At 41.4% G+C, this 23,292-nt stretch overlaps 1 protein-coding gene across 1 annotated transcript; it reads left to right on the plus strand.

Annotated features, from left to right (window-relative positions):
- The first annotated feature begins 15,783 nt into the window (after window positions 1–15,783).
- On the plus strand, window positions 15,784–17,884 carry LOC115689919 (uncharacterized). The gene is made up of 2 exons (XM_030616109.2): window positions 15,784–16,135; window positions 17,499–17,884. The coding sequence occupies exons 1-2, from the start codon at window positions 16,071–16,073 to the stop codon at window positions 17,755–17,757; spliced, it is 324 nt and encodes a 107-aa protein (XP_030471969.1). The 5' UTR covers window positions 15,784–16,070; the 3' UTR covers window positions 17,758–17,884.
- The last annotated feature ends 5,408 nt before the right edge of the window (window positions 17,885–23,292 follow it).

The following is a 23,292-nucleotide window of genomic DNA, read 5'->3' on the forward strand; positions in this document are numbered from 1 at the left end:
TAAAATCTGGCAAACAGCTAGAATTTGTGGTCAGTAGCAAGGGCATCGAAATAGATCCCTCCAAGATCAAGGCAATATATGACTTAAAGACGCTTACTACGGTAAAAAAAGTGAGAAGCTTATTGGGGCGATTAAATTACATTGCCCGTTTCATCTATCAGCTTTCTGAGATTGCTAAACCATTCTTCAAATTGTTGAAGAAAAATGCCAAAGTGAAGTGAGATGCGGAATGTCAACAAACCTTTGACAAGATCAAATAATATCTAGTATGCCCACCAGTGTTGGTACCACCAATCCCTGGGGTTGCGTTGATCTTATATTTGACGATTCACTATGAGTCGTTAGGAGCGGTGCTTGTACAAAAAAGACCAAATGATGGTAAAGAACAAGCCATTTATTACTTGAGCAAGAAGTTCACAACATCGTAAATGAATTACCCGGCAGTCGAGAAGACGTCCGTTGCATTGATTTGGGTATTACACAGATTAAGACAATATACCCTTTATCACCAAATTTTGCTAGTGACTGAGAATGATCCGATCAAGTACCTTCTTGAGAAATCCTCCTTGGTCGGGCAATTAGCAAAGTGGCAGGTCTTATTATCTGAATTTGACATCAGAAGTTCATCCCAAAAGTCAGTCAAAGGACGAGCAATAGCAGACATGTTGGCGGAAAATTCGCAGAATATTGCCAATCCTGAATAACAACTTGATGATCATATATTGACATTGGTCGACGATAAATGGACCATGTATTTCGATGGTGTAACCAACTTATCGGATCAGGAACTAGGGCAGTACTGATCTCTCTAAAAGGCCAACACTATCGGGTATCTGCGAAATTGGTATTTTCATGCACCAATAACGTCGCTGAATACGAAACATGCATTCTCGACTTACAATTAGCCCTTTCAATGAAGGTAAAGATGTTGCAAGTATATGGAGATTCTATGCTCATCATATTGTAAACAACTGGTGAATGGCAAATTCGAGATGCCAAGCTAATTCCTTATCACAGATACTTAGAAGAGATGATAGAAAGTTTCGAAAAAGCACCATTTGATTATCTCCCAAGAGCTCAGAATCAATTTTCAAATGCTCTTGCAATTTTGTCATCCTTACTACAAGCTGAAGATGGTATGGATATAAAACCATTGAGAATTAATATTCTTGAATAACCAGGTCATTGCATGATGGTCCAGGCAAAGTTTGACAACGAACCATGGTATCATGACATCAAAAGATATCTTCAATCAGGAAAATTTCCCGAAGGAAGCCAACCAGGTGACATAAAATTTATAAGGAAGATAGCTAACAAATTCTTCCTCAGTGGTCAAATCCTCTACAAGAGATCGTTTGATTCAACCCTATTAAGATGTGTGGATGCTACAGAAGCTGAACAGATCATGAAAGAAGTTCATGAGGGTGAATGTGGACCACACATGAATGGACATCTTTTAGCCCGAAAGATTATGAGATTGGAATATTATTGGATGACAATGGAAACAGATTGCATCCAACACGTGAGATGTTATCATCAATGTCAAGTTTATGGAGATAAAATCAATGCACCGCCAAATGAGCTACATCAAAATGTCCGAGCCATGGCCATTTTCAATGTGAGGCATTGATATGATTGGTCCAATCAACCCCAAGGCCTCAAATGGGCACCAGTTTATCTTGGTCGCTATTGACTGTTTCACTAAATGGATTGAAGCAAACTCCTACACGAATGTTACTACCAAGAATGTTGCAAGATTCATTAGGCAGGACATCATTGCTAGATATGGAGTTCCAGAAGCAATAATTACAGATAATGGCTCAAATCTAAATAACAAGATTGTGGATGATTTAATCGAACACTTCCACATCCGACATCTGAACTCATCTCCATATCGTCCACAAATGAATGGAGCAGTTGAAGCGGCAAATAAGAATATCAAGAAGATATTGGCCAAGACAGTCGAAAATTATCGTGATTGGCACGAAAAGTTACCGTATGCTCTAATGGCATATCGAACTTCAATTCGAACATCAACTGGAGCAACCCCGTTTTCCTTGGTTTATGGAATGGAAGCAGTGATACCTGTTGAAGCAGAAATTCCTTCATTAAGGATACTATCCCAATTGAAGCTTTCAAAAACTGAATGGATTCAACAAAGATATGAACAACTCAACATGATCAATGAAAAAAGATTAAGAGCTATATGCCATGGGCAAGCCTATCAGAGAGGAGTGGCTAAATCCTTTAACCGAAAAGTGAAACCAAGACATTTCAAAACAGAGGATTTAGTAGTGAGGAAAGTCATCTTCAACAATTCAGATCCTCGTGGCAAATTCACTCCGAATTATGAGGGTCCATACATTATCAAGAAAGTTCTTCCTGGAGGAGCATTGATTCTTGTAGATATGGTAGGAACAGAATTGGCTTATCCTGTAAATGCAGATGCTGTCAAGATTTTCTACTCATGAAATGAAGACGAACATTCAAGAAAAGATTCGGGTCACTTTAGAACAAGTGCATATCATGCATATCATGCATACCATGCATTTCATAAACATGTTTATCTTTTGTGTAGAAGAAAGCAAAAGGAGTCCGAAAGAGTCGATGGTTTCAGAATTCCCAACAAAGTAATCAGATAATATAGGAAAGTATCACTTCCAATTCTATTTTCCATTGATATTCCCTAACGTGCTTTTCTCTTTATCATCCCTAGGGAGACAAAGAAAAGGGAGTAACAAAAGAAAAATCCCCAATGGAATCAAGGCAAAAATATGCAAACAAGAGGGATCTTGGTAAGTTAATTAGACAGGTATCGCTAAATCGTGAGTGCATGTATTAAAGAAGTTGCCTTTCTAAGAGAAAATCAAATTTCTTCTTCCCCAAGCAGAATGACACTAAGACTGAGCAAAATAAAACAGGTTGTTTTGAAAAAATACCTCAGAAATGTTTTAAATCAAAAGTTTTGAAACACGCTCTCTTTGAGAATGCATTAAGTATCAAAATTCCCTAAAAGGGATAATTTGACAAAAGGCTTTGAAAAATTTCAAAGAAAAAGTTTAGATCAAATCGAATGAAAAGACCTTCAAATGATGAAAGTTAAGCCATATCCAAACACGTTCCCTATACACTCAAAGTCAAAATGTAGAAGTGAGTGAGAAAAACTCATCCAAAGGAAATATGGGATGTTCGCAATGATTACATGGTTTGAAATGACGAAAGGCAATCATTTCACTATCCCAAACACATGCTTACCCCTTGCAAACCAAATTTGAGTCAAAACAGTGGAGAAGTTTTTTCCAAAACAACCCTGTTAAGAACCACCCCACATTGGGGCAAATCAGGAGGTTTGTGATTGACAGTTATGGAGAATAGGATCAAGAAAGATTTTATTGCATACTCTCGCATCAATCTTTCCGTGATAACTTCGGATGAAGTCATATGGAAGCTCAAGACATCCCAAGAAGAATAAGAGCACTTCATTTCTTATACCCAAACACATTACCTTTGGCAAAGCGCAATTAAGCCTAAATATTCATTTCAGAATCCTAAATTGGTGATCATCTCTTCACACTGGAGCATGAGCATATGATCCACTTTAATAGATAGGAAACAAAAGGGCATGACACAGAGTCCTTAGAAAAAATCAAAAGCAAAAGAATCTGGGGCATGAAAAAGCAGTGTGCCTGGTAAAAGCAAGTTCAAATGCCCGAGGAAAATGAGAAAAAAAAAAGAGTTCAAAAGAAAGCTCGAAATGACAAAAAAGTCATGAGAAAGCAAAGTCAAGACCATGAGAGATCATAGATCACAACAAGTGAGAATGAGCAAAAGAGAAGAGATTGTAATGAATGTTTAGGGGACTCTGATGTTCATAAAAAAGATCCCTAGTGAGCAAAAGAGAAAAAGGGTGGTGATGCCAAGAAGATCACCAATTTCATAAAAACCCTGAATTCAAACAAATGAGCCTTTTGAACCTACCCAATACCAACAATACAACCTCTCCGCAAAGACTCTTCAGATTGGGATGTTGAAAGTAGAAACATGACTTTATGACAAGAAGTCATCGCTCAAAGAAGTGTGTGCAATAATATCTTGTCTTGTTCTCGAGGTTCTTAACTTGAAGACCCGAAGTAAGATATGATGAAATCCTTTTTCTTAGCCTCAGAATGCATATCCTTTGAATAGCCATTGACCAAGCCAACATTACAACCTTTTGAAAGACCTTATCAGATCAATTGGATTGTATACATTGCGAACATCTTCGAACACCTAAGGATTGATTAAGAGAGATAAAATTGAGGGATATCAGACCAATCCCCTTTCAATCAGATAAAGAAAAGACCAAGCTCATAGATTGAAACAAATCCTTTCTAATGAAGGTCTTCCAAACGATTATTTCAAGCATTTCTTGAAAGATTGCAAGCATTTTGTTCAAATTATTCCTCAAAAAGGAAATTTTTTTTAGTAAGGTCCTAAAAAAAAAAGGAAATTTGATTATCTGAAATGCATTAATGTAAAGAATGCATGTTTCCAGACCAGATTTCAAAAGTTTTTTGTCAACTTAAAACTAGGTTTTCAAACAGTTTGTGGTAAGCTAAGAAAAAACCATGCTTCAATAGTTTTGATTAATTTCAAAACTACTTTTCAAAATAGTTTTTGGTCAACTAAAAAACCATACAAAGGTTAGTGAAACGTCAAAATCACATAACTCACGGTCAAGGCATTCATTGTTTGAAGTTTTCCCAAAGTCCTATAGGCGAGGAGCCCCTAGGCAAATTCAAGTTCTACTGGTGAGGAACCACTAGGCAAATTCAAGTCCTACAGGCAAGGAGCCCCTAGGCAGATTCAAAGTCCTGCAGGCGAAGAGCCCCTAGGCAAATTCAAAGTCCTACAAGTGATGAACCCCTAGGCAAATTCAAAGTCCTACAGGCGATGAGCCCCTAGGCAAATTCAAGTCTTACAGGCGAGGAGCCCCTAGGCAAATTCAAGTCCTACAGGCGAGGAGCCACTAGGCAAATTCAAGTCCTACAGGAGAGGAACCCATAGGCAAATTCAAGTCCTATTAGCGAGGAACCACTAGGCAAATTCAAGTCCTACAAGCGAGGAGCCCCTAGGCAAATTCAAGTCCTACTGATGAGGAACCACTAGGTAAATCCAAAGTCCTATAGGCGAAGAGCCTCTAGGCAAATTCAAGTCCTACAAGCGAGGAGCCCCTAGGCAAATTCAAGTCCTACTGGCGAGGAACCCCTAGGCAAGTTCAAGTCCTACTGGGGAGGAGCCCCTAGGCAAATTCAAGTTCTACAGGCGAGGAACCCCTAGGCAAATTCAAGTCCTACTGGCGAGGAACCACTAGGCAAATTCAAATCCTACAGGCGAGGAGCCCCTAGGCAAATTCAAGTCCTCCAAGTGAGGAGCCCCTAGGCAAATTCAAGTCCTACCGGCGAGGAGCTCCTAGGCAAATTCAAGTTCTACTGGGGAGGAACCACTAGGCAAATCCAAAGTCCTACAGGCGAGGAGCCTCTAGGCAAATTCAAGTCCTACAGACGAAGAGCCCCTAGGCAAATTCAAGTCCTACAGGCGATGAGCCCCTAGGCAAATTCAAAGTCCTACAAGCGAGGAGCCCCTAGGTAAATTCAAGTCCTACAAACGAGGAGCCCTTTGGCAAATTTAAGTCCTACTAGCGAGGAACCACTAGGCAAATTCAAGTCCTACAGGCGAGGAGCCACTAGGCAAATTCAAGTCCTACTGGCGAGGAACCACTAGGTAAATTCAAGTCCTACAGGCAAGGAACCCCTAGGCAAATTCAAACTTCTAGAGGCGAGGAGCCCCTAGGCAAATTAAAGTCCTACAGGCGATGAGCCCCTAGGCAAATTCAAAGTCCTACAGGCGAGGAGCCCCTAGGCAAATTCAAGTCCTACAGGTGAGGAGCCCCTAGGCAAATTCAAAGTCCTACAGGCGAGGAGCCCCTAGGCAAATTCGAAGTCCTACTGGTGAGGAATCACTAGGCAAATTTCCAAATCCTTAGGCGATGAGCCTCAGGTGTTCATGGTTCGTGGGTTCGTCTTTAACCCATGAAATCAGAATAACCATCATAATCATCACCACCATCAATTCATGCCCTTGGATAAGTAAAGAAGATATGCTCATAAATAGGTAAGTTTCTCTCCCTCAATCATTAAGAACCTTCCAAAATATGTTCTGAAAAGAGAGCCTTTGGATTAGATTACGAATTTCAAAAGTAAGATCCCTAATCAGTTGTTGTGAAATTTCCATCTTATCTTGTTCATTGAGTCGACTAAAACTCAGGTGTCACCTTGTCTTTGAGATCAACCTTTAACGAGCTCAATCTCAAAGAGGGGCAGCTGTTGACACTTGATTTTTAGCTTATTTTTTTTCATATTTTCAAAAATCTCAAAATTAGGACTAGGAATCTTGCCCAAGCCTAGAAACCTACTTCTAAACCAAAAATAAATTTTTTAGCATTTTCCTGTATTTTTCCTTAATTTCTTTTATTCAAAATGAGTGAGAAAATCAAGAAAAATAGTAAATGGAATCAGAAAATTCCATAAAAATAGTCATTAGTCTTATTTTAAATCTAATTTCATTAAAAAATCATTAATTTTGAAAAATATCAATCGGGTATATGTTTTTCCCAAAATTGGGCAAAATCAAACCCGAATTGAACCAAAAATTCAATTAAATCTTTTCTAGTCATTTTAAGTTATAGTGTCTTCACAACAAATGATTCTGGGACCTTGAATTACATAATGGTCAGTCCAATTGCACAATTTTTCAAAGAAATCAGAAAGCCCCAAAATTCAATTGAAAATTAAGAATTTTGAGCCCAAATTGGGAATCGTGGCCAATATGAAATTGTCGAACCATGAGACCATCATTTCTAGGGTTAATTAGATGTGGGTAATTCAATTTTGACATCATTTTTGCCTAATCAAGTCATTAGGACATCAAATTGAACAAAACCCTATTAACCCGAATACAAAAATGGAAAAATCTTGGACATGATTATCACAAAAATTGGGGAAAATCACATGTTTGGGTTCAAAATATGATGGGGAATTCAATTTTGGGGTTTAATTTTGAAAATTAGGTCAAAATTGAGCTTAATTGGCGAATTTAGACCAACTCGGGTCTGCCGGGTCGATTTGGTCAACCCGACCCGACCCAGGTCGGTCACCTTCGTCGCTCGACTCGCCCGAACCACAATAAAACCCAGAAAAACTGAATTAAACCCAAGACTTCATGAGCTTCTCCCGGTCAATCTAGCACGTGTAAATTGACTTGGCCAGCTGGAGAATCTCCAGCTGGTACCAAAGATTTGATCTAACCGATTCTAAGACGATTCTAACCGAATTTGGGCGGGAATTTTGATGAACAAAAATGAAGAAAAACTGAACATTGCAGAGAAGAAGGTGTTCGACGATTTGCTAAAGAGAGAGAAGAGAGAGAAATAGAGGAAAAAAGCCTGAAATCTAGAGAGAGAGAGAGAGGAGTGGAGATCCCCAGGTCGAGTGGTCGGCACCGATCGATTGAACGGCGTCGGCGAATCGACCGTCTAGGGAGGATCTCCTCCTCGGGCGAACCAGAACGGAAGTTGACTGTGAACGTCTGAAAATCAAGCTCGACCGACGCGCTCAGAGCTCTTCCGGCGAGGCCAAGACCACCTACTTGAAGCCTAGGTGTCAGAGAAGGACTCTGTAGCAGAAAATCAGTTCGGAGAAGTCGTGTGATTGTTGAACGAAGTAGGTAAAGTTTGCTCACAGTCACGATTTGATAAAATTCTAGAATTGATGTTTGAACTCTGTCCTGCTTGAGTATGTCATTTTCTCTGCGATTTTGAGAATATTAATGTTCAAAGCATGTTTCTGATCACAAGTTTGATCGTTTGTTGCATTTTGGATGGTTGAAATTGCATTTGACCGAGTCGGCCACCATGAAACTCACGTCGGAGCTCCTCAGACCTCACCGGAATATTTTTATGGCCAATGGCCATCCAAGTTAGTGTTTTCCAAACTTATTTGATGTTTTGATGAATGTTTAGAGCGTTAGAAATGGCTAGGGTGAATAGAATAGGGATTTAAAGCTTTTGATGAGCACGGTTTAGGTTAGTAACAAATTGGCATTTTCCGACGAGATTTTCGCCGGCCGGTGACGGTCCGACGGCTAATCAGTTGGTTTAGTTTGATAGAGGGTGATATAAACCTGATACAGAACCAAAAATCAATAGAAAAAGGGCACTGGGAGGTCATCGGCGGCGGGCTCAAAGTCACGGTCTTGAAAATGTTGAATACAAAATTGTGCACACCACCTGTTCGACATAATGCCTCAATGAACAGGAGGCAAAACGGCGCCGTTTCGGTGTCGCACCCGCCGAAGAAGACAACCGACGACCGGCGCCGGCGACACTCGGTTCGGTCAAGCTGAACCGAGTTGAACCTGGCCAGTCCAGTTCATTTTCCCGGTGGGAAATTAAAAAAATATAATAAAAAATAAAAAATTCATAAAAACATAAAAAAAAAATTCAAAAAAAATGTGGAAAATCAGAAAAATACAAAAAAATTTTAGAAATTCGAAAAATTTCAGAAAAAAATAGGAAATTCACAGAAAAATAAAAAAATTAGAAAATTCATAAAAATTAAAAAAATTTCAGAAAATGCATAAAAATTCAGAAAATTCAGAAAATACAAATAAAAAATGTGAAAAATTTAGAAAATCAATAAAAAATTGAAAAATTAGTAAATTCATAATAATTTTCAGAAAATCATAAAAATTAATTCTCGATTAATGAAATTTCCGAAAAGAAAAATAAAAAAATCAAAAATTTCAAAAATTTTAAAAATTCACAGAAGGGTTCAAAAAACACTGTGGCCAACCTTAGAAAGTGAAATTTGAATTTTTGAAAGTGCCCAAGTGGTATTTTTAGAAAATCTCAAATTCAGGGGTTATAACCCCTAAAAAACCCTAAAACCCTAAAAAATGTAAATCGTGAAATGAATAAGCTTCTAGAGCTTCATTAGGGTTTGAATGCTTTGATTGATTTTCATTTTTAGAGACCACAGATTGATTGATTTGATTGACATTGATTGTACATTTATTACTTGATTGGTTTTTCCTGCGATTAGAATGGATAGAATTAGTGAGTAAGCCTCGGAAATTTGCATGACATGTTAGACATCGTATCGTTCTTAGGTACCGAAATGACGTTAGGGATCTCAATCTAGGATCAATAACGTAACCAAGTCCCCGTACTCAGAATCTCTGGTTCGTAGAATCGTGGTATTTCTCCCATACCCCGATTAGGTTTCTAGTCTACCTACCAATAATGACTAGTGGCGACTCCAAAATCACAAACTTAGACTAAATAGGAAATTACTATCCACTATCAATAATGACTACCAATAATCTCTGGTTCGTAGAATCGTGGTATTTCTCCCATACCCTGATTAGGTTTCTAGTCTACCTACCAATAATGACTAGTGGCGACTCCAAAATCACAAACTTAGACTAAATAGGAAATTACTATCCACTGTCACGTGAAGTGTGGTCTGGGAGAGATCCTTACACGGAAATACCTCCTTAGCGCGCAAATCCCGAAAGTCCAAAAAGCGTGGCGCGACATGGACCACCTCTGCCTCCTAACGGTTCTAAATTGAATGAATTGAATGAAAGGCATTCCTGAAACTCCCCGTCTGGTGTCGCACATGCCCGGGCTCGACGTTGTAGAATATGGGCAAGACAATGTGCCCTTCACTTCTCTTGCACTCGATCATTCGGGCGATCTCGCGAAGGCACCATTTACTGGATGCATATTCCGGAGAGAGAATGGGGATCGAGATCTTACTGCTCTTAATAGCTCGGAGAAGATCCAGGCCAATGCGGAGCTTGTCATCGTCCCTGAAGACAGAGATCCCTGCATCGACGAGGCTATTGTAGAGGTGGTCGGTGAAGCCAGTGCTAGTGTCCTTGCCCCTGAAGCTCAAGAACACTTCGTAGTCGTTCCCTGAGGTCAACCAAGCGGATTCCATCTAAATGGGTTCACACTGCGTGAGAAGCATTTCGTCAAGTTTTGATCTTTCGCGGTGAGCAACTTCCGCTGTGCTGAATTTCATGTTCTTCTTCCATTTCAGTGAAAAAAGGCGGGACCTTTCATTCCTTCCATTTTAGAAGTATTTTTGGAGAAATTGCAAAACTGGTCGTCGCATGACAATTGTCCTATTTCAGTTTTGATCCTTCGACCATGTTTCGCGGCAATTAAAGATTAAACTCAATTTTTCATCCAAATATGATACCTACTAAGTTAATGACAAAATTGGTCCTTATCTAATTCTTCCACAAACATTTAATTTCTTTTGTGACATCTCCATCTGAAAATTTTTAGAAATGCTGAAATATAAGGACTAAATTGGAACATTCCTAAAAGTACGAGGACCGAAAGTGTAACGTGTTTTAGAAACTTATACCCATATGCATCATTTGTCAATTTATCCATACTGACTCAACATATTCTGTCCGTATTTTGATAAAAAAAATTGATTTTTATCCTTCAATTGCAATTGGAAATAAGTTAGGGAAATAAATGTATAACAAGGTATAGTACAGGGACCAACCCTGAATTCGAGTAATAGTAGGATGACAGTTTGGGAGAAGAACACTAGAAGTGCAAAAAATTATGTACGGCGCTTACTTTAGTGTTAAAAGTTTTTTTCGGATCACTTAAGTGCCACTTTTTGTAAAAAACAATCACTTAAGTGCCAACTCCGATTTGGATCGCCGGAAATCTGACGTGGCATTATTTTATTAATTTCTCAGTCCTACGTGGCACTGCCGGCGCTGACGGAGACAATTTTTAATAATATTTTCATATATTTTCTATTTTTTAAATATTTTTCTGATTTTTTCTTTTTTTCCTTCTTTTCTTTTTTTCTTTTCTTTCTTTTTCTTCTACCTTTGGTCAGTGACCGGACATTGGCCACTGGCCATGGCTAGCCGGCTGGCCTCGCTCGGACGAGGCCGCCGTTGCCGGCCACAAGCAAGGCCCGGCCGACCCTCGCCTGGACAAGGGCGGGCGAGCCCCGGCGAGGGCTCCCCTCGCCAGATCCGGCGAGGCCGGCCCTCGCCTAGCCCAGATCTAGCGAGGCGAGGCCGACCCTTGCCTGGGCAAGGGCGAGCCCCGGTGAGGTTCGCCCTCGCTTAGGCCACGGCGGCCTCGCTGGATCTAGCGAGGGGCGCCCTTGCCTAGGCGAGCCCAACCCTCGCCGAGCCTTGCCTGTGGCGAGCGACGGCGGCCTCATTCGAGTGAGGCCAGGCGGCCGGCCGTGACTGGTGGTCATTGTCTGGTCACCGGCCAAAAGTAGAAGAAGTAGAAAGAAAAGAAAAAAAGAAAAGAAGGAAAGAAAGAAAAAAATCAGAAAAAATATTTAAAAAATCAAAATATACACATGAAAATGCCAAATAGACTGATTTTTTAAAAAAAAAACCCAACCCAGATTAAAATTTTAATTATAAAAGCCACGTATTAATTTGGCCGAAATTTCTCGCCGTTGAGACTTAAGTGATCGTTTTTTCTCCAATTTGGCACTTAAGTGATCCGGCGAAAACTTTTGGCACTAAAGTTAGCGCCGTACATATCTTTTGGCACTTCTAGTGTCACGCCCCGAACCCCATCGAGCTCGCGACATCCGGCTCCGGTCGAAATGATGCGACGTCCCAGGAACGTCGCCGACCCAACCCAAACATCAGAGCCACATGCGGAAGCGAATATAAAAACCCCGGACAGAAAGATGACGACGACGGGGTCGAACACCATAAGAATCAAACAACAACATGCTCATACAGCACCAAATATACAAACATCATATTACAGACATAAATACCGACGAACATCCTCCGCCACCGTTTTTATAAAATATCAGGGGTCTGGTTAACCTAACTTCACTATAGGTCTACCCAAAACTACACAATCCCTAAAATTTATCCTAGGGAAGAACCTAAGGGTCGCCCTTCTCCATTCTGCTCCTAATTCATCTGGCTCAATCCTCCGGAAATCTCTTGGGCATCGCCTGTGAATCCACCGGGCACCATGGGCGGCTCTTCGTACTTCAAAAAGAGGAAGCGGGCTCCCTGGGTTTACGGCTGGGGGTCTGAAAGTGGTGGTTATACAACCATGAGACGAATCTCAATAAGTGTACAACCCCAAACCCCACGTAGGCACTCACATACCGCCAGACAGAACACGCATCTCACACAACGATCAATCACTCTAACAATCACACACGAACCTACCTGGAACCCATCATGCATGTTCCTGCATGTTAGACCATAATACAACCAGCACATCACAGCAAGGAATCACAGACGCGCGCGTGCCTTAATTATAAAACAGAAACCACTTGGGCACGTCCCATACCGTGCCTAGCAGTTTCTACCCCATAATTAAGCATCACATCACGCGATACAAACACACTCGCACACTAACTCACACCATGCGTCACTTTCTCAAGCCTCGCACCTCAAGCCAATTCCCGCTCATTCTCAACTCTTCCACCACTACCGCGCCCGCGTAAAACGCATCAGGCCAACGGTCTTCTGACCTCATCAGGCATCGTCACCCCGTCGGGCCGGGCATCGTCACCTCGTCAGGGATGGCATCGTCCCGCGTAAACGAACACGCCTTAGGACGGAATCCTACACTCAACTTTCCTTCTCTACCGTGCCCGCGTAAAACGCATCAGGCCAACGGTCTTCTGACCACGTCAGGCATCGACACCCCGTGGGGCCGAGCATCGTCACCGCGTCAGGGACGGCATCGTCCCGCGTAAACGAACATGCCTCAGGACGGATCCTTTCCAACCAATCCTACATTTCCATACCGTCGTTCCACTCAAACCACTCTTACACACAGCCAACAAACGCACGGCCAAACATACACACTTCACACACATTTCACAATTGCACATTCTCGCCACACGAACACGCCATCTAATCACACACTCTTAACACGCGAATTCAATGTACATTCGCATCATCACGCCACCACATTTGGCACGCAACTTCAATGCACGATAACATCGGCACACCTCACGATCACACACATGGCACACGCGGCCACACATAGCATACACGGTCACACATACACTGTCTGAAACACAATCCAGACCAACCCACAATCACCATTCGTGCAGTCATTCAATTAAGCCTAATCAGGCCATAACAATTCCAATCAATCACACAATTTAATCCCGATCGAACCACAACATCTCAGCCCTAACCAAGCCTCTTGAACCTCGAAATTTCATCGCCAAATCAGTCCACAACAAACTAATTTCCAGCCTTCAATTCAGCCCCAAAATAGCCCCTAAAATGCCTAAACCAAGTCCTAAACGAGCCTAGCAATACCCAAGGTCCTAGGTGTCGATTAGGGAAGTCACTTACCTAATAAAAACAGGGCAAGCTGGCTGAATGGTGGCCAGAACAGAGCAGCAGCAGCAGCAGCAGCAACGGCGCCGGCGACCAAGCAAGCGAGCGGCTGAGCTGCCTTAGGCGGGTGGCTGGCCGGCGGCAAACGGGCGGTTGAGGGTGGCGATGGTCACGTACAGGGCAGGGGGAGGCGGCCTAGGGTGGCTCGGCGGCAGCTTGGCCGATCGGAACAGGGAAAGACGGAGAGAGAAGAGAGAGGCGGACGGTGGCCGGAAAGGAGAAGCACTGACGCCGGGCGGCTGGGCTGGGCAGCGACCGGCGGCGGCGAGCTGATGGCCGGCCTTGCTGGGTCACGCACGAAGGAGAGGGGAGAGAGAGAGAGGGCCGATTGGTGGGGGTGAGGGTGAGGAGAGAGAGAGAACGTGAGAGTGAAAGAGAAAGATAATTTCGGGAGAGAGAGAGAGAGAGAAAACGGGAGAGGAGGGGCTGATCGTGGGAGAGAGGGGATGGCCGAAGGTGAGGTGAGAGAGAGAGAGATCTGACCGGTCAAAGATGGGGGGCCAAAAGGGGACACTTGTCGCAATCCTACACACTTGACCATTTTACCCTTAATCCGACGGTCCTCGTTGATCCTATCCAAATAATTGAGGGGCGCAATGGTCTTTAGGTCCAATAATCCAGCTGATAAGTACTCTTAATTATCCCAAATATTTTTTCAAAATTCGGAACTGAAAACGGCCCAGGGGCAAAATGGTCATTTTTCCGGTCCCCGGTCGAAATTCCATTTTTCGCCCGTACCAACCCCAAATGGGTGTAGCCAACATAATATGGCGTCGGAATCGCGAAAATAGCTTCTTAAGCCCTCGAAAATCGACTGTAAAGTCCTAGGGATTAAAATAATATTATTTTTCACTTCTGAGCCAAAATTCCAATTTTTGACCATAACAACTCTAAATGTGCGTGGCCACTCCAAAATGACATCGGCCTCGAAAAATAATCTCATACGGCCTTAGAATCAACGTCGGGGTTCCGAGGGGCAAAATCGTAATTTTCCCGGTCCCGAACCGAAATCCATTTTTTTGCAGAAATGGGTGGCCCCAAGGTTGGCCAAGCCAAAAACGTCATCGGCCGCTCAAAATTGTCACTTTCAAAATTCTCGATTCCCGGGCCCGAATTCCAAGAAATGACTAAAATTGAACAATCGCAACTTTAGCTTATCTCTGGCTAACGGGTGACTCATTAGGATTACGCGCTCTCGACCCGTGGCCGACATCAAGTCAAATCACGTTTAAGTTTATTCTACCCGGGACGACCTCGGTTGTCATATAATTGCGAGGGTCTGTCACTAGTTCCCTTCGGACACGATCAATCAATTAGATCGGTCTCTGTTGGCCCAAAACATTCCCTCGTCAATCCTTATGGTCGAAGGTCGAACCCAGGTCGAGTTCTTTGGTTGTGCGAACTCAATCCCGTAATAGCCCTACCCCTAAGGTTAGCATCCCGTGAATGCGCTGTTCCGGGTGAGATCTCACTATAGTGTATTGGTCATATTCATTTCTTAAATCCCGGGAAAAGGATCGAAAATTCAGACTGTTACATCTAGTGTTCTTCTCCCATGACAGTTTTGTAAAATGAGTAACATACACGTTACGAAAAATTTTAACAAGCAAGTGAATATATCATCAATTCATATTTTCTTTTTATCACTAGGCTAATACAGTACAATAATGACAAAATCGCATATTTTACAAAAGACAAGCATATAAAAATATGGGAAGTTCCTCTTAACGATAAGGATTACATAGCGATCACATGTACCATCTTTAATTGCAACGATTGTTTGCCTCACTTTTTATCTCAAACATCACCACTGCAACCCTAACAATCAATTGGAGAAACCGTGAAGAGAATCCAACGGTATCATGATTAAGGCATGAGAAAAAGAACAGCAAACAATGTCTAATATATGACGTAAATCGAAGTCTCAATATGGTAAATAGGGAAAACTTATCATCTAAGCAGTCGAATCAAGGCAAGGGCCCGCAGAAAAGCACCCAAGCGAGGCATTCGTATATTCCTTTAAGACCAACGAAACTCAAAGCGTAAAGGTCAAAAACAAGATAAAGGTAAAGAGCCTTGGCAATCAAAAAAAGCACAATCAACGATTTGGATTTGATAAGTACTTGTTCCTTACGTAGGGAATGATTCGGAGTTTCCAAGTTACTTTCCTTTCTAGTTTTGCAATTGAACCATCAAGTAGAGAATGGCGTTTCCTTCCTTCCTTCCTCTTTATTATTTGCAGTGGTTGCCCTTCATAAGTTAAGTCTTTCCTTTAGAACTAGAATCACATCCAGGATGCACGAAAACGCATAAAAGCATAAGGCTAATCAACAATTCATTGATGACAACTTGTCCCTCAGCAAGTTATGTTGGCAACCCTCTCTCTCCCAAAAAACCCTCGCTCAAAGAAATTTCACATGCAGGCTCTCAGTTTCAATTCGCAAGCTAAGAGCCTGCTTTTCTTTTCTAGGCTTTGATTTTCTGTTTTTTTCTCTCTCAATCTAATCTGGGAGTCTTTTTTTTTTGCCTCGATTGGCATCTTCTTTCGCTCGTTGCTGGTGCTTTTCTTCGCGGCTATGAGCACTCTTGATGAGACTGCCTCCGCAAGCAAGCGAGAGGCCGCTTCCTATAGATTATACCCGTAAGTCCTACAAGTTTTTGCTAAAAACTAGGATCAGAACAATTAAAAGTGCTATTGAGATTACTGTAAACTCATGTATGGTGTAAATACAATTCTGCTAGTTTTATATCCAACCTAAAGGTTCAAGGCAAAACCCACCTTTAGGCATACACTGTATAAGTCTCTGATATTATTATATTTTTTTCTTTTTTTTAGTGTATATTATTTCGTGAAGCATTAAATATTTACTTATTACTAGCAAATAAGGGGCATCGTTATATATACAAATAGATACTATATAAGTAGGGACAAAATTGCTGGTAGTCCCCCAATTTCTGCATTTTGTTCAATTTAGTCTAATCTTTTTTCTCAATTAGATCCCGAACTATATGTTTTTCTTGTTCGAGTTGTTTTTTTTTTTTGGTTAAAAAAGCAAACAGAAATCATTAAATGCCAACGTTGCATCCTAGGCGGCTATTAACAACTTAAAATAAAATTTAAAAAATAACTGTTTTGCAAAACTCAAAGAAAAGGAAACTTACAAAAAAAAAAAAAGGGACAGAGAAAAATATGGTCATCTTCAACCTGGTCACCTCAGATCTTCAACAGTAAAATAAAAAACAATAAAAATATCATCTTCAACCTCACCACATAATCTTCAACCCTTTCCATTCATTCCTCATGATTTCCACTCCTGTAACTTGACCTTGCGAACCTTTACCGTCATAGTGGCGAGGCCAAGTTTAGTCCACTTGGCCTGTACAGGAGGTGATTTCAGCTGCAAATCCCCGGCGCCTCAACCAGCTACGCCAGTGCTCGGAATAACAGTGGTTAATTTTTTCACACAGTCAAACATTATATTACTGCCCTAATACATAATCCCGTCTCTGTTGGCTAGGGCCAATTGAGAAAAAAATGACTTGGAATTTCTTGTTGTGGCCACTGAATGACTGTTTAAGTTTTCTTTTCTGGCCATGAATTTAAGAGTTTCAAAATCGTTTTTGGAATAGCGAATATGAACACATGGTCGTTCCTCTAACAAGCCAACTGGGCTACCAGGATACCCCATCTCAAGGATTAAAATGGAGTTTCCTTTCGGTGGAATAATGAATTTGCTTAACAAATTGTTGCTAAATTCCTTCTTGGAGTTCTATAAATCTGAAGAGGACGTGGTTCAGTGGTTGAGTTGCCTTGTTTGTGCCAATCCAACAACCTTCACAGGATAGAATCGGTGGAACATTCTGAGCATGTGTAAAGATTTTCTTTTCCTTTACTTGGCTTCTGTAACAGAATTGCCTAAATCCAAGATCTGCAAAGAAAGAGCATGCACTTTGACTGCTAAAACTTCTTGATTATATCAGTCTGTTGTTTTCCTGAATTGCAGATTCAGCAATGGATTATATTTGGCAAACTTGGCTGTGTCATCAAATATTCTTATAGATTCATGGAATGCAATATCTGGACATAGAGGGGATATCCTGGAACCATCATTAAGCACCATCCAGACTACAATATCATTGCCTTTGTCGGCTCACCGGTCACTACAAGTTATCTTCAAGAAAAAAGCGGTTCGGTTCTTATATCGAAGTCTGACCCTGGCTTGCAGTTCCTACCCTCCGATACTCATCCATCTATTTCGATGAATGAAGCTGCTTTTGCTCTGTTTAACTCTCTTCGAGGCAAGTTCCCGGAACTACGAGAACAGGTAGGCCCTTTTATCCATTCTCTCGAGTTATCAATTACAGCTAGCAATTAGTTGCCGTGAGCTAGGAAGCACGGACACTCTCCGGGGGCCTCCGTGTCGTGTCGGACATGTGTCAGACACCGACACTTGTCCAACACTCTTTTTTTATTATTTATTTATTTGTAGATTTGAATCAAATTAATTTAATTGAAATAATCATAAAATGATAATTTATCACGTATATATAAAAATATACAATTAATATACAACGTATCTTCACGTGTCGAAATTCTCTATTTTTTGAAAAATAATGTGTCGGCGTGTCGTGTTGCGAATCACTTGTCGATGTCGGTTCTACTCATGCTGTAAGGCCTCAAAGTACTTCTCAGCCGTAGAAATCGTCTCCTAAAGATATTGCCACCGAAGTACGCGTGCTAATAGTTGTCCCATTACAATTTTCGACGTGTTTGCATCATGAACATTGTCAGATGAGAAGTGACAGCACCGTTTGCTAGAGAAGTGTGCCCTTTCTATTCTTCTTTAGCATAGTTGTGATTGTAAATCAGTATCTTCATTCTGTGAATCGTGAATCAAATAATGTCATAAAATTGTGGGTGAAGCACACTTAAAATTTGTTGGTTATGATGCAAAGCAACATATAATTTAATATTCTGAAGGATGAGTGATTTTACACGATATTAAGTAGTGAATTTAGCCTAACTGGCATTTCATGTAATGATTTTGTGCGCATTTCTCTTTCCAAACGCACACCACATATAAACACGAGAAAAAACTGATGAACCATATATACTGTCGATTACGTTATTAGGTACAAAAGATGGTAAAAGTCAAGGGATTTGACAGGTAAAAGTACGATGAATCATGCATTAGCAAAATTTATAGGCTCCTGCCCAAATTGTAGCTCAAAAGGGTTTAAACGGATTAGTGTGAGAATCAATAGATTGGATCAGTTATAGGCCAGTATATAACTACAGCTCTTAATATAGCAAGGTGCAACTTCACGTTGTAGTCCACATTTTGGTCATTCTCATTTGCCCCTGGAAGATTAATTTCACTTGTTATATGCGAGCATGTTCGTAAGAGCGGAATGACTCTCTTGGGTACGTATTAGCATTGAAAATTTCATTTGCTCCTACGGACTATGCATGGATGCTCATTCTGCTTCAATGCAGGTTAAAAATTCTTTCAAGTTAGTGGCCCCTATTTCCTCGGCAGAAAAGAACGAAAAAAAGGAGCCTATCCCCTATATAATCACAGGACATTGTCTGAATGGATCTATTGCCTCACTTTTTACATTGTCACTTCTAAACACGCTCGATCAAACCAAAGACAAACTCCCCCTTTGCATCACTTTTGGTTCGCCCCTCCTCGGGGACACTGCCTTCCATCAAGCCGTATCGCGCCATCCGACATGGAATTCTTGCTTCTTGCATGTGGTTCACAAGGATGATTGTGTCCCGAGATTATTCCTCGGTCTTACTGCCACTGGCCAAAGCTCGTACAAGCCTTTCGGTACATTCCTTTTGTGCTCTGAATCGGGTTGGGCATGTTTCCAAGCCCCCGACTCTGTAATCGAGTTGCTCACATACAAGGGCCCGGGAATGGATTCTGAAGATCAAGAGTCCCGTACTTTCGACCACGAGGAGTTTATTAAACGTCTTGAGAGAATGCCTTTTCCCAGCAATGGTTCTAGCTTTCTCGGGCATGAAGCAGACTCATTTATAGCTGGGATTACTTCTCAAGTCACAGCAGTCGGCCTCTGGCAAAGTCAGGTAACTCATCTTGACAATGTTTATGTTCGGTTTGAGCCCTTGTTCTGGCTGGGGTATTAAGCGGAGAAATTGTGATTCCATTCTAATTGTGGACCGTAAATAAATAATTAAAATTTACCATTAACTGTTAATAAAATAACAATCACTGCATTACTAACTCGAATATCCCTATACTCGTCCTCATTGATTATTATACACATTATTCAACTACTGTTTATAACTAATTATTATAGTAAATTAATAAAGTACCTATGAATTGTGATTGTGTTTATTATATCGACTTATCTAAATATATATAATATATTCCGACAAAAAAAATGAATATAATACTAATTTCATTTATAAGCACGGATACTATTGCTCATTTCTGTGGGAATTGTGAAAGTTAATCATGTTAATTTGCTATAAAATATAGTTATAGCTGTAATTATTATCGTTTGACATAATTCATTATTGAACATGACCTTAGAGTTGGTAAACTTATTTATGATTTTATCCTAATGTTTGTACTATTATAAATCAAATTAGGGTGATGATATTTCCAGAACCAATAAATATTGTTTCACAACTTTTTCGAACTGTATATTTTATTGGACTCGTTTGCCCTAAATGCTCATCCACAATCTCCATGGGGATTCTTGAAAAGTATGAAAAAGTTAACACCTACCAAATTAGGCAATAATCGAAGAAGCGTGCTCATCCACAATCTCCCTAAATTCGAACTTGGATGTTGAATTTCTCGAAGTGTCACGACTAATTTATTTGGACGATGTCACATAAGCGTGGCCAACCTTAAGGTTTATTGGATTTGTCGAAAATTTGACGTGAAAAACGGAAGTGAGCTGAGCAAAGCCGTTGGGCCTTGCGCTCGAGAAAGGCTAGTCATCAAGGCCCGATAAGAACAAGTAGACCCGTAATTCGGCACCCGGGCCGAGGACATGGTGGTAATTTTTGGGGACAAGAAATTGAGAAAATTACAAAATAAAAAGGGTAAATTATTAGGAGATTTTTATGTGGGGGTCATCATTTGACCTTCTCTCTCCTCCCTTTCCCTCCATCATTCGGCTGACTTCCCCCACCAACCCTACCCACTCCTCTTCTTCCCTTTTCTTCTTCTTCCGCTGACTTCTACTTCTGCTTCTGGTTTCTGCTGCTTCTTCCTTCGCTGGCTCTGCTACTGCTTCCTCCTTTCGCTTCTGCTTCATGCTTCTACTTCTGCTTCTTCTTACTGCCACCGCTGACCAGACCAACTGGTGTTGGACCAGCCACCACTGTGCATCGTCCTTCCTCGCCGCTTCTGCTCCTGCTTCGTTGCTGCTGCTTCTTCTTCGCTTCTGCTTCTCATTTCCAGCCAGCGACCAGCTTTTTCCTCGCCAGACCAGCCACCACCAAAGCCAACACCACCCCTCACTGTGACCACCAGGTCATGCGTGCCTCAGCCGTGGACCGCCGTGACCGGAGCAGCCGCCGTCCTTCTCGTCCGGCCGCCGGAACAGCAACTGCTTTGCTGGGTTGGTCTTGCTGATTTCAAGCTTAGGCCCCTTGTAAGTGGCATTCTAAATCTTGTCTAAGCTAAGGGGTTACCAATGGGCTTATTAGGGGTTGATTAGTGGCTGTGGTTAGTTTGTTTAAGGGCTAGACAGGTTGATTTGCTTGTTAATTGTGTTCCCGGATTTTGTTACTTCTGTGTCGCCGAGTTTTGCTATTTTTGGTGAGACCTATGTGGGTTGAATCTGGGGTTTTTTCCTTCATGAAAGTTGGTCAAAACATCTTGAAGTATAACATAATTTAATTTGGGAATTTTTGGAAGTCATTTGAGGCCATTCGGAAGTCCATCTTTGGACCGAAATTAGTTTGCCGAAAACACTGTTCCTCCGACCTTCGGGTCTGTTCGAATTTTTATAAATTTTTCTAGACCTATTTTCAAAATACTTCCTTGACAAAACTTGTTAGGAACATTTGTGGCTATAACATATAAAAATTTCAAAGCTTTCTAAGGAGATTTGATTACTGCTTGAAATGCATTTTGAAAGCCGGATGGCCAGTCCGAATGAAACATTTTATGTTTGATTTTGGATGACAACAATAGGTGGTTCTAGGAAGAACTGGGTTTTGTGTTCCTCATGAAAAATGTTTATCAGGATGTTTTATTTTTGGTAAGGTTCATCAGGATGTTTAGGACATATCCGAAATTCATAATTTTTGGAGTTGAATTACTATTTATTTTTAAAAGAAATTCCAGAACTGTGCACTGTTCCAGATTTGCCCCGATTTTGTGTATTCAGTTTTCTCTTCCTCTTGTGGCTGAGTTGTGGTGCATGGTGGCTGAGTTGAAGGTTGGGATGTGTGGATTTATGCCATTGAGTGTATAGCTTGAATTGTGAATTGAAAGGTGTTGAAATGATTGGGTGATATGGTTGAGCTATATTGCTGCTCTTATGAATGGATTGGTTGGGCTGAGTTGTTGATTTGGAATTGAGCATGTTTGTGTGTGATTAGGGCATGTGGGGGAACGAGATATGTATCGCGTATGATCGATAGGCCCTGAAGCGTGTTGACTCGGGGAAATACACGAGATTGAATGAGGATGTACGTTTGATCCTATAATCCTTGAGGCGTGTTTACACGAGGAATTTATATTTGTCTTGAGGCGTGCTATGCGAGATAATGCCCGGATAAATCGGAGGACCGTCGACTTGATACGTCTTTACGCGAGTCATGTCGTAGACTTGATGCGTATTACGCGAGTCGTACGATGAGGTGGGCCTGAGGCTTGTTACGCAGGTCGGTATTGATCGGGGTGGACATATGTGCGTGTCGGAAGTTAAAAGATGTGAGCATGTGTAGGGATTGAGATTGGAATAGGTTGGAATGTTATTATGAATGCATGTGTCGGAAATTGATTGTATCTTGGAGTGCATGTGCATTGAGAAGTTGGTTATGTTATTGCGATCCAACAAACATGCAAGGATATATATATGTATCGAGGTAAGGCTAGAGAGTGCCTTTGAATGTTATTGCATGTTGATAGAATGTGTTGGGTGTTATTCTATTTGTCTAGAGGTACGCGTTAGCCTAGGTGAGGTTAGGGTGCTTGCTTATTGAGACTCGTCTCATGGTTATTATATAACCATTTCAGACCCCCGACCCCGATCATGAATGGTCCGTCATAGCGTTTTGGGATCCCGAGGAAGAGCCGATGGAGCAAGACCCCGAAGAGGAGCCCATGGAGTTGGTGGATCCTTTTTGTATAGCTAGGCTAGCCTACCTGACCACTTATCCCTTTTTTTATGATGGTGGTTTTAACCCTAGTGGCCTTTTGTGTGTATGGTTGGATTTTATTAGTACGTGCCGTTGAATGAAGTATGTGGTTGATTTGTTCAAGTGTTCTTCTACTACCCTTTGTCTTAATCTTGTCTGGGTGTTATAATTGCTTCCGCGTGCGTTCTATGCTTGAAGTTTCGTTTGGGTTGGCGACGAGTTCTGGGACGTCACATTTGAAATACGACCATGGAGGGATGTCGCGGGCTCGGTGGGGTCCGCGGTGTGACATCAATGGTGCCTTTAGCATTCCCCAATATACATTGCACTGCATCCCAATGAGGCCTTCTTGGTTTTCGATTAAATCGACTCACTATGCCGATTGCATAGGAAATGTTTGGACGTGTCAACGTCAAGTAAATCAAACTGCTGACTAGTTG

The sequence above is a fragment of the Syzygium oleosum genome, unplaced genomic scaffold (assembly GCF_021117445.2).
Source record: "Syzygium oleosum isolate NSW1041296 unplaced genomic scaffold, Sole_v2.1 Sole_v2.04, whole genome shotgun sequence".
Taxonomy (NCBI): Eukaryota; Viridiplantae; Streptophyta; class Magnoliopsida; order Myrtales; family Myrtaceae; genus Syzygium; species Syzygium oleosum.